The 16,463-nt window shown below is 34.6% G+C and overlaps 1 protein-coding gene across 1 annotated transcript; it reads right to left on the bottom strand.

Moving 5' to 3' along the window:
• Positions 1-6,686: 6,686 nt before the first annotated feature.
• LOC133705493 (glutamine--tRNA ligase, cytoplasmic-like) lies at positions 6,687-15,924 on the bottom strand. The gene is made up of 23 exons (XM_062130743.1): positions 15,586-15,924; positions 15,203-15,253; positions 14,861-14,932; positions 14,555-14,654; positions 14,242-14,337; positions 13,850-13,911; positions 12,753-12,854; positions 12,561-12,650; positions 11,755-11,907; positions 11,580-11,635; positions 10,936-11,026; positions 10,758-10,844; positions 10,314-10,511; positions 10,135-10,233; positions 9,289-9,420; positions 9,053-9,189; positions 8,867-8,966; positions 8,695-8,790; positions 8,048-8,148; positions 7,820-7,925; positions 7,574-7,663; positions 7,342-7,471; positions 6,687-7,053 (listed from the first exon to the last, which is right to left on the bottom strand). Exons 1-23 carry the CDS (start codon positions 15,718-15,720, stop codon positions 6,959-6,961), a joined length of 2,379 nt encoding a protein of 792 aa, XP_061986727.1. The 5' UTR covers positions 15,721-15,924; the 3' UTR covers positions 6,687-6,958.
• Positions 15,925-16,463: the final 539 nt, after the last annotated feature.

Raw genomic sequence — 16,463 nt, 5'->3', positions numbered from 1 at the left:
GGAGTCACATCTCAACATATACAGTACAGGACACTCACGGTTGCTAGGGAAGGCTTAGAACAGAAAAGGGTTAGCAGGGGTGGTGGGGATGTCAAAATCCCAGAACATCAATTTTCCTTCACGAAGGAAGTGCTGCTCTCCTAGAAATTATTGGTCGTTATCCGAAGAGGTGGTGGCATCTCTAACGAAAGTAACTGAAAGAGAGTAGGGCGTGTTCTTCCACATCATTTCAACATGAAAAGTTATTGGCAGGAGCACTAGCATGAGATGAAAGTTTCCCAGTACTACATTGAGTTATAATAAATAAATTTTATCCAAAGATAGAGACAAAAGTATCTTTTAATTAAGTCTAATCTTAAATTAATAATAGATCTCCACTGTTTCTTTTCTTACTCTTTTTTTTTTCTTTTTTCTTTTTTCTTTTGGTGAGAACATGCCTTTGTAGATGTTCTTTTTGTTTCTAATATTTGATCCTTTATGCGTATCTTGTTTTTGATATAATTTTTATGCCGTGTACTTATCTGGATATTAATAATCAAACTAAAAAAATATTATGTTTCTCAATTAAATATTAAATATTAAATATTAAATAATCAATCAAATAGTAAATAATAAAATTAAAAATAAATAAATTATAATGAATAAAAAAAAACTCGTCTATCAGGCTAAGAAAACCTAGAATTCTTGGACCTCCAAAAAAGGACTTAAAGTTTCGGAGCCTAAAAAAAAAAAAAGGCTAAGCACACGGGCACCCATGAGTGTGTCTAGATCTTATTTATTTATTTTTAATTTTCTTAAGGTTGTCATCCATCCTTAATGCTTTTTTAAAAAAATAGACGACGCGTCCCTTGCATTGCCTAGATTTTGGAGACTAGAGGCTGGTCTGTTTCAGACCAAGAAAAATCTATTTTCAACTATATTTCAACCAAGAAAAATACCTCAAACACCTTGTAAACACATTCATAACCTTGAATAACACAAAAATTAACTCTAAAACCCATAATCAACCCCAAATAAAATATTTTTCAGGTTCAAATTTATCATTTTAAGCAAGTTTAAGAGGAAAAAACACCTTATATAAACTTTACCCATAAAAAAACATTTATTGACACCAAAATCAATTATTTTTATGGTCAGAATCGGTCTTAACCAAGATTCTCTCTTTACCACTAGAATCCAGTCACTTTCTCTCTTCTCTTAAACAAAGGAACAAAAAATAAATAAAATGAAGTTTGTGACTAACATTTATTTTTATAAATAGCTAAGAACTGAAAGTTTATAATTTGAAAAGTTAGAGGACCAAAGTGTATGTTTAGCCTCAAGTTTAGAAAAACCATCTTATTTTGCCATTTTTTTCATCTTAGTCCCTTACCTTTGAATCTTCCCATTCCTTAATAAATATACTTTAATTGGCCATTAATTTCGACCTACAAGGGTGTGATAAAAAAAGAATTAAAAATAAATAAATCACTCTGGTAATCAATAGTGATTTGTTCATTGGTGAACAGTGACGTGGGGAATTATATTTTCCCCACACCTTTTAGAGTATTTATTAACTAGGCTGGAAACTCGTGCTTTGCTACGGTCTAGGTTAAATTTTTTCTAACATAAAAAAAGGTTGTCTGGACGATGATAGAGCAAATTCAATTTAACTTGACCAATACACGATCCGAGATATGAGATTAGGGTAGCCCATAAAAAAGAACAAAAAAAATTATCAAAGCCCAAGGCTCAATAACTTAATGTTAAATGATGAAAAAAAAAACAATTTTAAAAAAATATTGAAGAAAAAAACTCGAGTCAACCCGAGTTAATTCTATTAACCAGCCAAACTCGGCACGAGATCAAGATTAGGAAAGTAAGTTTTTTTAAAAAAGAATCTAGAAAAAAAGACCAAATGCAAATCAATAAGAAAAACAGTGAAAAAAAACATGAGCAACACATGTTAACTTGACTAAATTGCACCCGGGATAACCCCACATAAAATAAAGTGAAAAGGATCATAAAGCTCAAGGACCAATAATTTAATGTTAAAAAATAAAAAAAAATCAATTTCATAAAAAAAATTTGAAAAAAAAAACTAGGTCAACGGGTTAATTCGACTAACCCTAGACCAAGGATATGAGATAAGGATAAATTCACAAAATAAAAAAGCAAAATAAATCATAAAGATCAAGGTCCAATAATTCAATGTTGAATGATGAAACTAAAAATAATTGATTTTTTTTAAGGAATTAAAAAAACAAAAACTTAAACTAGGCTAATCTTCATAAATGATGCCTTAGGTAATGGGATTGAAATTATCCTATAGAAGTCAAATATTAAAAAATAACAAAGTAAAATTCTCAATTATAAAAAATTAAAACAATGAGGACCAAACCTTATACAAAAATTATATGAAATAAGATAATTAAGGATTAAATTGAATAAAATAAATGAAAACAAAGATAAAATAAATAAATGAAAGAGTACCAAAATTGGATATAAAGTTAAATAAAATGCTGAAGGAAAACAATTAAAAAAATAAATAAATCAAGTAAAGGATAAACAAAAATAGTAATCAAAATGATGATCATCAAATTGGATACAAAAATAAAATTAAATAAAACACTTAGAGATGAAATTAAAAAAAAAATAAACTTCAAAAAGCATTAAAATTAAAATAAATAATAATCAAAAGAATAAGAACTAAGTATGAAAAAAATACAAATTGAAGGATACAATTGATTTTTTAAAGTCTTAAAGCCCATGTGAGAGAAAAGAAGAGAAGGAAAAAAACAACTCCATCATTGTCGAACTGCCATGAATCTGACCACATGTACCACCCATTAGTTGCACTTTTACTGGACACGTCGAATGATAATGTGGTTGTTAGTTATTGGACGTTGCATGGATCCTCGCGCACAGCTAGAAGTTCGCGGGACGACCACATGCAGACATGTGACACACATGCATATACAATCTTTTTTTATTTTATTGATATTTTAATATGTTAAATTACTAAATAGCTCCTAAGAACACTTAAATATTACAAAAACAAAACCATATTACAAGGATGAAAATGCCCTCTCAAAAAGCCTTAGTTTTTTTTTATTACTATTTCAAGGTTAAATTCGTTGTTTCACGGTGCTAAAATTAAGAAAAGAAAAGAAACCTTTTTATTCAAGCTGAGTATAAACGGTATTTATATCATTTTATCATGCTAAGAAAATGAAAAGGATAAAAAAGCCCTTGAAGATAAGGTTTATATTTTTTTTGTTTTTAAGGACAATAAAGTTATTTTTATTGTGTAAAAAAATAAAAAAAAATATCCCAAGTTGATTTTCTGATGAACATTGGATCTCATAAAAAAAAAATTTTTGCCCCCCTTAGCTAGGCAACTGGTTCATGTAGGGAAGGTAAAAAAAAAAGTAAATACAATGTGTTAATCCAGTGTATTTACCTCACAAGTCGCAATATAATGGTTCAATTTTTTTAGACTTGATTGTAAAAATAAAATTCTCATGTAACTCTTAATATTAATGTGAATTTGATTAAATTAAAAATAATGATCAATTTAGTTTTAATATGCGAAAACTAGTATGAGTATATCATTACTGAAAAAGAAAAACATAGATTTACGGCTAATTACTGTAATATGGCATATTCGGAACATGATAGGTTGTTGCAAGAGCTATAAATCCAGGCTTCATTAACTGAGAGAGAGAGAGAGAGAGAGAGAGAGGAATTTCAAGCTTGAGGTTAAGGACAAATTCGAGGTCGATGAAACCCGAAAGAAAAGACAGTTTTTCCCACTTTCCGCAATCGTATTCTGACAATATAATTACATGGTATGACCAAGACTAAGAGGAGGGCTAGTGCTGAATCTGCTGGTCTGAGATTAGACTGGTTAATTAAGCTTCATCAAATTGGATTTGAATTGAAAGGGGCCGAAGGGCTGCTCTGAATGCTGATCTACTTGTTAATTAAACTTCATTACATTGGATTTGAATTGATAGGGCTGCTGCTGATGAAATTAAACTACACATAGTAGATTTCGCGGGAAGCAATACCTAAAATTTGTAGTAGTTTCCCGTTTACCGCTAAAGCACAGTTTGATGCAATTTACAATCTTACTCTGAAGACAACTAATGATGAAGAACTTATTCCATACTAAATACGAATATATGCACATTTTTGTTTTGAAAGTTAGGCCTACGATTAAAAACAATTGACTTTCTTTTTTTCTTTTTCTTTTTTTAATTTTGAAGTTTGAACCTGTAAAATAACGTTTCTTGAATGTATTAATAATATGTATATGTAAAGTTATTTAAAAGTATTATTTGATAATGATTGATGTGTAGATTAAGGTGAAAATATTTAACAATTGTTGGAAATAAATGCATTTTCGTATGAATCATAGCATGCATGGTTAGATAGGCTATGACAAGTGACAAAATGAAGAGGCTGAAGTAGACAATCACGAGAACTCCTACACTATGTCCTCTCCAAATTACGGGCAGCAAGTGACAAAATAACATTTATGGTTAAATAATACATTTCCTTGCGATTTGTGAGCTGATGATTTGATCTCAGATCAATCCATGCTGTTACTAATTTAATATCTCATCAATTCCAATGCACGATTCACATGCTACAACATCTCTGTCCACGGTGGATTGGGCCCACCAACTGTTTTATCAATTCATGAAAGACCATCGTTCTGCTATTTTAAGGAATGCTTGTCGGTTTTCCTCTCGTCTTAATTAAGAGGGCAAGGATGTCTAGACATTTAAGATACTGCTGGGATTGCCTTTTATCTTCAAAATTCATCATATTTTGATCTATTTATACAAAAATCACAAACGAAAAATCATTTCCAAAAAAAATATCTTCAACCATGTTACCACACCATCGTCATGGTGGCTTGTTTCACAACAGTGACAGAATTTTGAAAAGATGTTGCCCATGTAGCCAAGGATCTAGCGGGGGGTGGGGGTGGAGAATAAACGGTTAAGATGATGCAATCATATGATTTATAGTACTATTCTACACGTGCTGGTATATCAAGCTGCAAGATCATGTTCCTCCCTTGTTAAGGCCCGCCATGTCAGTATCTTATTCTAAGATGAAGCTCTGATGATTCTATCTAAAGCTTCATAGTCAGATCAGATCGTTATCCTTGGAAAAGCCAGCCTTCATGTGGCTCAGAAGAAATGCTTTGGGTTTCATGTGAGGAGTGGGGAATCCTGAAAGCCTAATAAGATTTCATTCTTTCATTTCTCAATCATATCAATCCTTTCATTGTCAACACAAGCGTCAGGAGACTAAAATCTCATATGATTGGGGCCTTTTGTTTCCTCGACTGGCAAGTGTTCCAACCTACCTTATCGGTCCTTGTCCTTAACAAATTTTTGGGGCACTTTACCTATCCCCTACAGCCAGAAATCTCAAATTTGAATATTATGATGCATGAACCAACGGCTTTTCAAATGGTGGTAGGGCCAATGAACTGAAAGGCAACTTGTCACTAGCTACAAGAGATTGAAGTCTATTAAAAGCCAGTATGGTGGCTTCTTGTTGGAGAACGGATTTGAAGATGCCCATAAAAAATGCTAACCACCGAACTCCCCCGAGATGAAGCCTACCGATAAGATGCCAAGGATTTGAGACAATGCCGAGTGGATGCTGAAAGAACTTGGAATATGACAGAAGGAAATTTACTCAAGGGAAACAAGGTTCTCATTCCTTTGCATAACACGTTGCAAAGCTAGGTAAAACCAATTTCTAATAGTATCTTGAAGGAGGCATTTTGCTTATAATTATAGTTTTGTCATAAAATTCCCCGCCTCAGATTCAGATGCAGCTAGCAGTGTCTTCATTTGGTTGCCATCAAAGTTTTGGCAGTAAAAGCTTCTGGTCTGGGGAGCCCATTATTGAACCAGAAAAAAAGGCAGCAATGAAACCAAAACCAGCGCCTAAACTACAAGACAAGACAGGTCTCTTCAGACCATACACACCAACCACAGCACCACCTACTGCCAGGTTCTCAAAAGCAGTGCAAAGGAGATTTATTTCAACATAGAAAAATCTATATCAAACATGACTGATACAAAAATTTCAAACTTCATTCGGTGAAACAAGCACACGCAAACCTCCCTTGCCTTGGAACCTCATTACTAAAAGTCAAATGACCAAACTAGTAAACACCATTCTTCTAATAATGAAGCCATTACTCGTTATTCTCCAGAAGGAAAAAAAAACATGATTAGAAAAATTAACTTCGTTCAGCAAATTAGACAAATTAGCTTCGTTGGGAACAGTCCAGTTTCATAACCGCTCCTGTGCCGCAGAAGACCAAACATTAAACTAATTTAGATACACTCCTTTTTTGACTTTTTGTGGGGAGAAACAATGCCTTTTATCCCCATGAATTCCCGCCTCTCTCCTAAGGCAAGGACTCAAACCCTGACTTCCTGTTACCTCTGCTTTGCAGAATTGCCCTAGGACATTCATTCCCCATCCCCCATGCAACATGAGCACAAGAATTTAATTAACAGGCAAAAAGTTTCATAGAAAATAATGATTAAACGCTTTGACATACCAATCAAAAAGGGTGAAACTTCATACGCCACATTAACTATCAAAAAAAAAAACTTGCGCAAAATAAAGCAAAAACTAGTGGGATGTTCTCGAGGCCCAATCTCTAGACAAACTGGTTTCAGGACACCAGGTTCAATGCTCATCTGATTAACCAAAAGTAAGCGTCTAAAAAAAAGACAAGGTAGCATTGAAACTTCCAATATGGCTCTCCACATATAAGATGTAAAAAATTGAAGTATACCTCACTAAACACCAAGTAAAAGGAGCCTTTGACTTCAGGTAAATAAGTAACTTGAATGTTCCATTTACATATAACAAAGGTTTTGTTGCTTCAACTGCTTGTCACTTTCGAGAACCGTGTTCCTTTAGCAAAAAACTACTTCCCACTCTTACCATAGCTGTCTCGAAGTGTAACAGTCCGATTGAAGACAAGCCTCTCAGGAGTAGAGTCCTTATCAACCACAAAGTAGCCTGGATTGTGAATTGAAAAAACAAAAAAAATTGATTGAGTGGAACAACATTAACGCATACATGTAAAAAACAAAACTACCATAGAAAAACCAGTTGGCAGTGTCCATTTAGATTGGAAAAATCAAATGAAATGGAGCTGTGTAATTGCATTTTATTAACACCAGTGAATAAGCAGTGTTTTCACTAAATTAGTGACTCCAAAGAAAATCCACCAGCAGCATCTGCCAACATATTTCACTATCGAAAGATATCCAAACATTATAAAACCAAGAAGGATCCAAAATTTACCAAGGCGTTCAAACTGGAATCTATCCCCCATGGCAGCATCTCTAAGTGATGGTACAGCATATGCACCGGATATCACCACTTTGGACTGCGGGTTCACATCTGAAAGCCAATCTTCATGTTCTGCAGGATTCTGACAATAAATACAGAAGTCGTGAGATATCATTCTATCTTGCTGGGGCAGGGATTGGGGAAAGAATATGAACAAATCCACATAAAATAAAGAACTGCCAACCTCAGAATTAAACAGTTTATCAAACAATCTAACTTCAATGCTTAGTGGATCAACTTCCTGTGAAGGTTCAGCAACCCAGTGTATAACTCCCTGTGTATAAACAAGTTGTATAGCAAAAGGTTACCAACAAGCAGCAATAAAATTAACATCTCTCAAAAGAATGCAATTCAAGAAATCATGCTCAGTCACATCATTTTGATTCACAACAATTAGCAAATTACACCATGAAAAGAGAGAAAAAAAAACCTTTGGTTTTGTTTTCTTGGAAGGATCATATTCAGCCCGGATCTCAACAATAGACTTGTTATCGTCAGCAAGAACTACTTCTGTGCACTTTATCGGGAATGCATACCTGCCCATAAAAAAACACCTTCTATGTTATGGCAACTTTCTAAAAATGGATTGCATATCGAGCAAAAGATCTGGAGAGGTAATTTTATGAAAGGGAAAGGAGTGTGCTAAACTCTTGCATACCTGAGCAGGACAGATTTACCAGGGGCAAGCCCATAGTAGTCCTTTGAGTCTTTCATCCGAAAATCAGATTGTTCAATGTATACTACTCTGGAAAATGGAACCTGGAGAACAGGATATGACAACAAAAAATTGGAATATCAAACAATTGGAATGATACAAGTTAAAAACAATCAATAGTGACTTATTAAAAAGTCAATTTCATCTTCTCCTGTTTGCTACAGTTCTCCATTTGGAAGGCCAAAAGGAAATAACAATGAAAGATATAAAAAACTCAAAATATCAAGAGAAATTTTGTTTATGTAATTAGAATGTGTTATATATGTCATTGTACTTACAAAAGCATTGGTGTGGCCTATTTTACCATTATTTCAAGGTGAATTGCAATCTTAAGGAACTGTTTAAGATTAGATTACAACTTTCTTGGCAGCCACCTGAACCGATCCAGCTCATCCTTCGCAAGCTAGTCCTTGTCAGTGCATGAAGATTAAACTTGGTAAAAGTTGCACCAGGTGAAACTTGAACTCATATAGCTTGGAGATGGCAGTTTCAAAACAAAGGCTGAGCTTAAACTCAATCCCACCAACCAAGAGGCCTACTTACATCTTAACCAAGTATATAAAAGGTTTCAGCCAGAAAGCTATATCTACCTTGTAGAAAGCAGAAGAATCTTCTGTTGAGGCATCGGGCCATTTTTTTGCATCAAGATCCATAACCAACCCAGACTCCAGGTTGGTAACAACTACCTGGAAAGATAAAAATGCTGAGGTGGAAGCTGGTAGAAAATTGTTCACAAGGAAAGAGCAAATACAAAATACACACCTTCAGGGGCTGCAGCACAACCATTGTACGAGGTGCTGTTCTGTTTAGTTCTTCCCTTATGTGATACTCAAGCCGCTCCAAGCGTATTGTACTACAATCACTGCAGATGTATGGCAATTTTTTAGCAAAACAAATCTAATAGCTTGGGTATCTCTGACTACTAGTCTAAATATAAATGATGGCAACCTTCTAGTAATTCCAATTCCTCGGACAAAAGCATTGATTGCAGTTGAAGTTACACCTCTCCGTTTTAAACCAGCTAGTGTCATCAGTCGAGGGTCATCCCAACCATCAACATGCTTGTTTGTGACCAAGAAATTTAACTACAACAGCAAAACTTGAAGGTGATTAGTTTTATCATAAAACAGACCATATTATAAAATTACAAGAATTCCACAAAATTGAACGACATGTTTGCTCACCTTACGCTTCGACATCACGGTGTTGGTAACATTCAGTCGCGAGTATTCCCATACATAAGGCTGATAAAGATCCAATACATGTAATAACCAGTAATATGAAGCACGCCGTGTCTCAAATTCCAGAGTGCAGAGCTGCCCAAGATATTAAATGAAGTTGAACGAAAAACGATCCAAACAGCACTCTGACTTGCTAAAATCATAAACAAGTATACAGAAGTTGACTGGTTATAATGATTCAAACTTAAAGAGATCGCTTGAATAGAAAAGATTCAAGCTAATTAAGATGTGAAATTGAAGGCCTTAGTGTGAGAATGACAACTTTGGATTATTTTTAGTCAGGAAATTCCTTATCCTGATATGAAATTGAAAGCCTTGGCGTGAGAATAGAAAGTTCAGATTACTGTTAGTCATGAAATTCCTTACCAAAAATTGCTAACATATCAAAACTATCAAGTTATTTCAAATGCATTAAAATCTCGCCAAGATTTTTAAAAAGCCATTACCAAGATACATCTGATGGTTACAAACAGACTTCAAGAAAGAAAAGTAAAAGTAACACTTTGTAATGCATCAGCCATTGGCATCCAATTCAAAGGCACTGCAATCTTGGCATGCCTTGGAAATTCAACTTCAGAATTATCTCAAGCAAATTGGAAACAAACAAAAAATACTTTTTCCACACATCAATATAGAAATTAGTGAAACCATAACCTTTCTAACGTTTCAGATAAAGAATTCAAAAACATGACAGATAGTTAGCAGATTAAAAAATGAAGAAATCTTCAAATTTACCTAGCAAAGTGAAACAAAAGTAAGCAGGTGCCTATAAAACAAACAATAACATACCGAATGTGTGATGTCCTCGAGAGAATCCACAATGCAGTGAGCATAGTCATAACTAGGATAGATACACCACTTGTCTCCTGAATGTGGATGTGGAGTAAACTGAACAATAGAAAAATCAGACCAGTACATGTGATAACAAACAAGTTGGAAATTGATAATGTTCATCCAATTATACTTGCCTTGATTCGATAGGCAATGAGGTCATACATATTCCCATTATCACTCTGCATGTCTTGTTTCATTCTGAGTGTCGCTTTGCCTTCTTCAATCATACCCCGTCTCATTTCTTCAAAAAGTTCCAAAGATTCTGCTATAGGTCTATCCCTCCAAGGACTGTCCATCTTCTTTTCTCTATACTCTTTTATCTCTTCTGGTGTCTAGGAACAGCATTTACACAAATTACCTCTTTTAATATGAATTCAATCAATTCAAAAATATAAATTCCATGAATGAAAGGTGAAACTACTGAGCTTGAGAAAGTAGCCATTTCATGTAAATCACTCATACTATAAAAACTTGCAAATAGCATAACTATGGTACTAGATATTATCAATTAAAGCATTAGTGGGTCCCTCTCTTCCTCTATCTCATATTGATTCAAAAGTAAAAAAAATTGTAGCAACCTGGTGATCAACGTAGCCATGGCCCCTCCGTATCAGCTCAACTGCTAATTCATAAAGCTCTTGGAAATAATCACTAGTGTAAGTGATCTGTAAAACTCCAACAGATATCAGATGTCAAAGAGGTACATCAACCAGATATAGAAAGACAGTAAAAAGAGTAACAAATTAACGATATAACCTTGAATGGTTTCCAACCCATCCATTCTACAATCTCTTCAATATGATCGATGTATTCTTTCTTTTCAGCTTCAGGGTTTGTATCATCATACCTAAAAGTATAAAGATGATAAATTAGAGTTAGAAGCAATGGCAGATGATAAAGAAAACCAGCCATTTATTTATCATGACTACAAGTGAAGGTCAATCAAGTATGGCTGCTTTCTGACAGAGGTTAAAACCAAGTGCTCCTTCGTTCCCATCTTTTAACCACATGCACATGCATGCATGACTGCAAACACGTGAGCCATCAGGGATCTGGCAAGCAGGCAAACATATGTGTGCGTGTGCACGTAGTAATTTGAAAGGAAAAGGAAGGTGTGCTCTTGATGAATGAAGGTTTTAGAGAACATGTATTATTGAGATTTAAATGACATGAAATCCTTGATTAAATGAATTGGGAAGCTTATGGAAACAATTGATACTGCATCATAAATGTTCAGCTTAAAAGGATGGTGACTATTTTGTTAAGACCATCATGTTTGACAGAGCAGGTAACATGATAAAGCTGTACTTAGAATTTCTAGAAAGATTAGAAAATAAACATTGGATATAGATGTGCCAATAGCAACCATGTATCAAGAAAGAAGTGACAGAGCTCCTCACCTAAGGTAGCAGCATCCCCCTCGTTCCTTTGCCAGGCCAAAGCTAACAAACATTGCCTGAGAGATGTTTATAAAATGAGTAGCTCAAAAGGCAAGACAAATAATAAATCTCAAACCCAGTAATAGTTTCTTCTTAATCAATAACCATAAGATAACATGTATAACAAATGGAATACCTTGGCATGACCAATGTGTAGATATCCATTTGGCTCAGGGGGGAAGCGAGTGTAAACTTTGCCACTGGTTCTTTTGAGGTGCTTATCAAGCACTTCCTTTGTGTTGCAGCATCGCAGAACAGGTCGATCACTGAAGAATACTTCAGTATGCACCTGGTAAATTAGACCAATTCATCAGGTGTTGTCGTGTAATTTAAAACCTTCTAAATAGCTGCATATGGCATGAAGTCAAATAGGGAGATGAAGATTTGCAGCAAAGATGATGCACAGTACATGTTTGATTCAAAAAGTGTGATCCTGAACAAGAATATGAGTTTTCATCTTCCTTTTAAAGTACGGCATGGATAAATACAAAGTAATGGTGGCAGTTATTGACTCAACCCAGAAGGATGCATGAATCAAACAATTATAAAAAAGCTAATAGAAGCTAATATCATAATCTTGGTCTTATTTACCACTTCCTTCCCAAATACACGATGGTTAATAGAATTTGTTGCAACCCATTTTCACACACCCGGTATCCTCATCCTTTTCTTTTCACTATCTAACATATAATCATCATGTCACCAGCATGGAAGCAAACTACAAGTGGGGATGATATATATATAAATTTCCTAAACAGCATTGTTTCTTTTGGAAATTGATGAAACATAAGAAAGTTTAAACTTCATTGACAAAAAAAAAAGTAGAATGTTGTCGACAACTCCAGAAAGGGTATAAAAGGCACAACGTGAAAGGTTAAAAAATGAAACACAGTAGTGTTTAACATCAAAATCAGATAATCATGAATTCCCATAATCAAATACCTTGAAATTTTCCTCAGGATTGGGAAATATCAAGAATGGATTAAGATCTTCCGATGGTTGTACTGGATTTTCATCAGCAACTTTTTTATCCTGCACAATTACAGTATACACAGGACCAAAAATGGAAAGCAATCAGAACTCTTTAATGAGGCAGATGCATGGGTAAATATAACATGCATGAAATTCACTCACCTCAACTTTTGCAGGCTTTTCCTTTTTCTGTTTTGAAGGCTTCTCATTATCTGCTGCAGTCCTTTCACCAAGCAATTCATATAATTTTGCATCTATGAGTTTCTGACAACCCAGACAAGGAAAAGAAAAACGTGTCAATATGGCATAACACACTCCAGCAATTGATAAATCAGTGTTGTTAAAATTCTAGGCACCAGGTTCCAGAAATATTGGACACCTGGCTCAAGGTGTAAAGTGCAGGCAAGTGCCTGAGCAAAGGCAAATCTCCGAAATTAAAAGCATCATATTTCATATGAGTTGCTATAACACACAATAGGGAACAAAAGGCATGATATGGTAATCATTTTTTAGTACAAGAAAATAATTAGTTTCACCTCATGGTTTCAAATGTTTCATGGACCCATTACATTCCATCCCATTTTGCAATATGGTGCCTCATTTCACACCACAGCCGTAATTGCCATTGTGTAGATATAAAAAGAAACAAATTGGTTTTCTTAGTTTCAAAAAAAAAAAAATTTTCCCGCTTGGGTTTTAGTTTTTGACTTAATCCTTGAAAGAAGAGCTAGCAGAAGATGTGGGTCACATAAATTTGAAGCTAAATTGTTATGAGGAGCATCATATTTTTCATGACAAGTTATTTGCTCAATTGAGAGTATTCTTGCAGTCCTTTTTCAGTAAAAATATTAAAGATGTTCACATATTAGAGATAACATGTCAGAATACTATGACCAAAGCCTACAATAGCCTGCTTGTCGCGATGCCATGACCATGATCACAATTACAATCTAAAACCCTGGTGTTGTCTGCTGTATCATTAACCTATAAGAATTGAACAAATATGATACATCCCGGCAGCTCTTGAGGCACATCCAAAACCTAAGTATATGCTAAATCTCTATTAGGACCAAAACCTAAGGACTCAAAAGTACATTAGTTCTGGGGTCTAGTGACTTGTACCCATGCATGTGCCTGTTCCTGGCAGCCTATAGCGAGCTTTCAGCAACTGTGATTAACTTTTTTTTATAAATTAGCAAAACCTCTACCAGAGAAACTGACATCGCAATAAATTCATTTGAAAACAAATAAGCACTTACTTTGACAATCTTTGGATCAGCCCATGGAAGCCTCTTGCGGACATGCCCAAATAGATCTCCTACTATAAAACAGAAGTATACAAGTCAGATTAAAACAATAAAATCAGCAACTGACAATGAAATGTCAAAGGAGTCTTACAAAAAATGAAATCCAATGAACATCATTGACAAAACATATACAACGAAATATAATCTTTAACACTGAAAACATAATTTTCCATCAAGAGAGTGCACCAACTAGAAAGCAGAAAAGGTAAATAAAGGCTGTGGTAAAACCCTAAATTGAACGAGAAGCAAGAACTAAGGAAATACCAACAGCATCCCAACCCAAAGAAAAGTAGATAACTAAGTAAACACAACATAGAGAAGGAACTTCAATTACAAACACTGACCATTTATTCGATAACGGAGCTCCAATATTGATCCCTTGTTCTGTTTAAATACTTCATTAACTGTCTGTTCAATATCTTCTTCAGAGACTTCAACCCCTGCTTGCAAGTAATAAAGCTATCAATGTTCACTACTGCAAAGAGGAAATTAATCAACTAATAGTGCAAAACCACTCCGAGTGAGTCAACCATTTTAAAAGATGAAGAAATAAGGATGAAATATAAGTAGAACAAACAGACACGCCAAGAAATAGAAATGCAATGATAACAACATAGCATGATCCTAGTGCATATGATGACAATGATGATAACTTACCAACACCACAAGCTTCTTCAAACTCCTTCAACTCAAAACTCTCTGAAGCAGTACTGGATAAAAATGAAAATGCAGCTTCTAGTTGGGCTGGGGTTTTAATCTGCAAAACAAAAAAAAACGCTTAGCTAAGCTATAAGAATCGACCCAATTCCTTCAAACCAGATTTGCAGGCACTAAAGAAAAGATAAACGTAGCAGAAATTAACTAGTTATGCCAAGGAAAACTATTGTCTCCATAAAAGGTGAAACAGCATAACCCAAAGTGACAGCATACAAAATCAAGGATCAAGGATATTGCAATCCAAACCTTCATGGAGACGATGTATCCCAGCAAAGTAGGGCGATGAATGAGGGCATTCGCTGGGTACTTTGTAGCAACCTATTATGCAAATGGGAAGCAACCGTATTTCACATTAGTACAATATAGAGAATATAAAACCCTTGTGGTTTTGGATTTTTTATTGAAATCAAATCCATGGCGCTCAGACAACCAAATTTTATTTTGGAAAGGAGAAAACAAGAATGAATGAAGGCATAACCATTAACCAACCACGAGGAAACTAAAAATTTCACCGAGTTGTAATGAGGACAGCAGTTTCTACTTTTACTACACTGTGCAACTAGCATGCGTCAAATTATATAATCTTACCATGTAGAGGAGATTTCCGATCGTTCGGTTACATCCCTCGGTGACACCAGCCTGAAAAAACAAAAGAAAAAACGCACAGGATAAAATGTTATAAAACAGAGATTGTAGAAAAAGGAAACGATAACCAATTTTACCAGAAAGAAATTCAACCTTTCCACGATTTAGAACCTTGAAAAAAAAAACACACTAAACAGAGATTTGCCATTGCTTCTCTTTCAATAAAGCTCTCGGTCATTTCAGAAACAATATTCACACTCTAGCCCACCATGGCATCACTCAATTTCTATGCAAGCAAACATAAATCCAGTACATGCAGAGTTCGCAATCAATAATAGAAATTCTTCTTTCCTAAAAATAGAAAAGAAGGAGAAGAAATTGAATACCTCATGGATAACAGCAGTTAGATTGTTGGTAACCTTGTTGTTAGCAATGGTATTACGAGCAGTTCTCTCATCGAGACCGATCTTCAAAAACAGCTCCAATGGAGTCCCTGAGCTCTCTTCTTCTTTCACCTCCATTCTTGGTTTCTTAGATAGAGCGAGAAGGAGAGAACGATTTGGATTAACCTTGCGAGGTAGTGGCTGGGTGGTTTAAGCTAGAGAGAAAATGATAAAACCCTAATTTAAGGGGTTGGAATCGAGTCGGGAAGTGAAGAAGAACCTGTCGTGTGCGTTATTCTTTTTGGAGATTTTTTTTTAGATTCTTAAGGTTTGGACACGCTGGTTACGACCGCTTCTCTTTTAAATGCCGTTATCCATGTGCACCAATAGTAGCCGTTAGTTTTCACAACTCTCATCTTCACCGTCTAAAATAAAAAAAGGAAGGAAATCCGTTGCTTGTCATGGTCCAGCCGCGGAATTTGAACCGGCTGCATTTTCTTTATCGGTCCTTGATTGTTTCCCAAGCTATCACAATGATTTAGAAAGCTTCCTTTTAATTCAGGTTTCCAACATTCATAAGTGCACGAGTATTTCAATTGGTTTTAAAATTGTTTTTAAAAAAATTTAAATTTTTTTATTGTTTTTTTTTAATTTACATTAATATTTTTTAGTGTTTTCAGATCATTTTGACATACTGGTATCAAAAGTAATTTTTAAAAAATAAAAAAAATTATTTTAATGCATTTCCAAGTAAAAAGTACTTTGAAAAAACAATCGCAATTATACTTCGAAACGAACCTAAAAACAAAATATACTTTGAAATCTCGTTTTCTTAGATATCTAAACAATTTGCCAACATGAAGCTTTTTAAATAGAAGAAA

Source organism: Populus nigra, chromosome 10 (genome assembly GCF_951802175.1).
Source record: "Populus nigra chromosome 10, ddPopNigr1.1, whole genome shotgun sequence".
Classification (NCBI taxonomy): domain Eukaryota; kingdom Viridiplantae; phylum Streptophyta; class Magnoliopsida; order Malpighiales; family Salicaceae; genus Populus; species Populus nigra.
The sequence above is the reverse complement of the archived record's forward strand: the minus strand, read 5'-3'. Positions and strand labels throughout refer to the sequence as shown.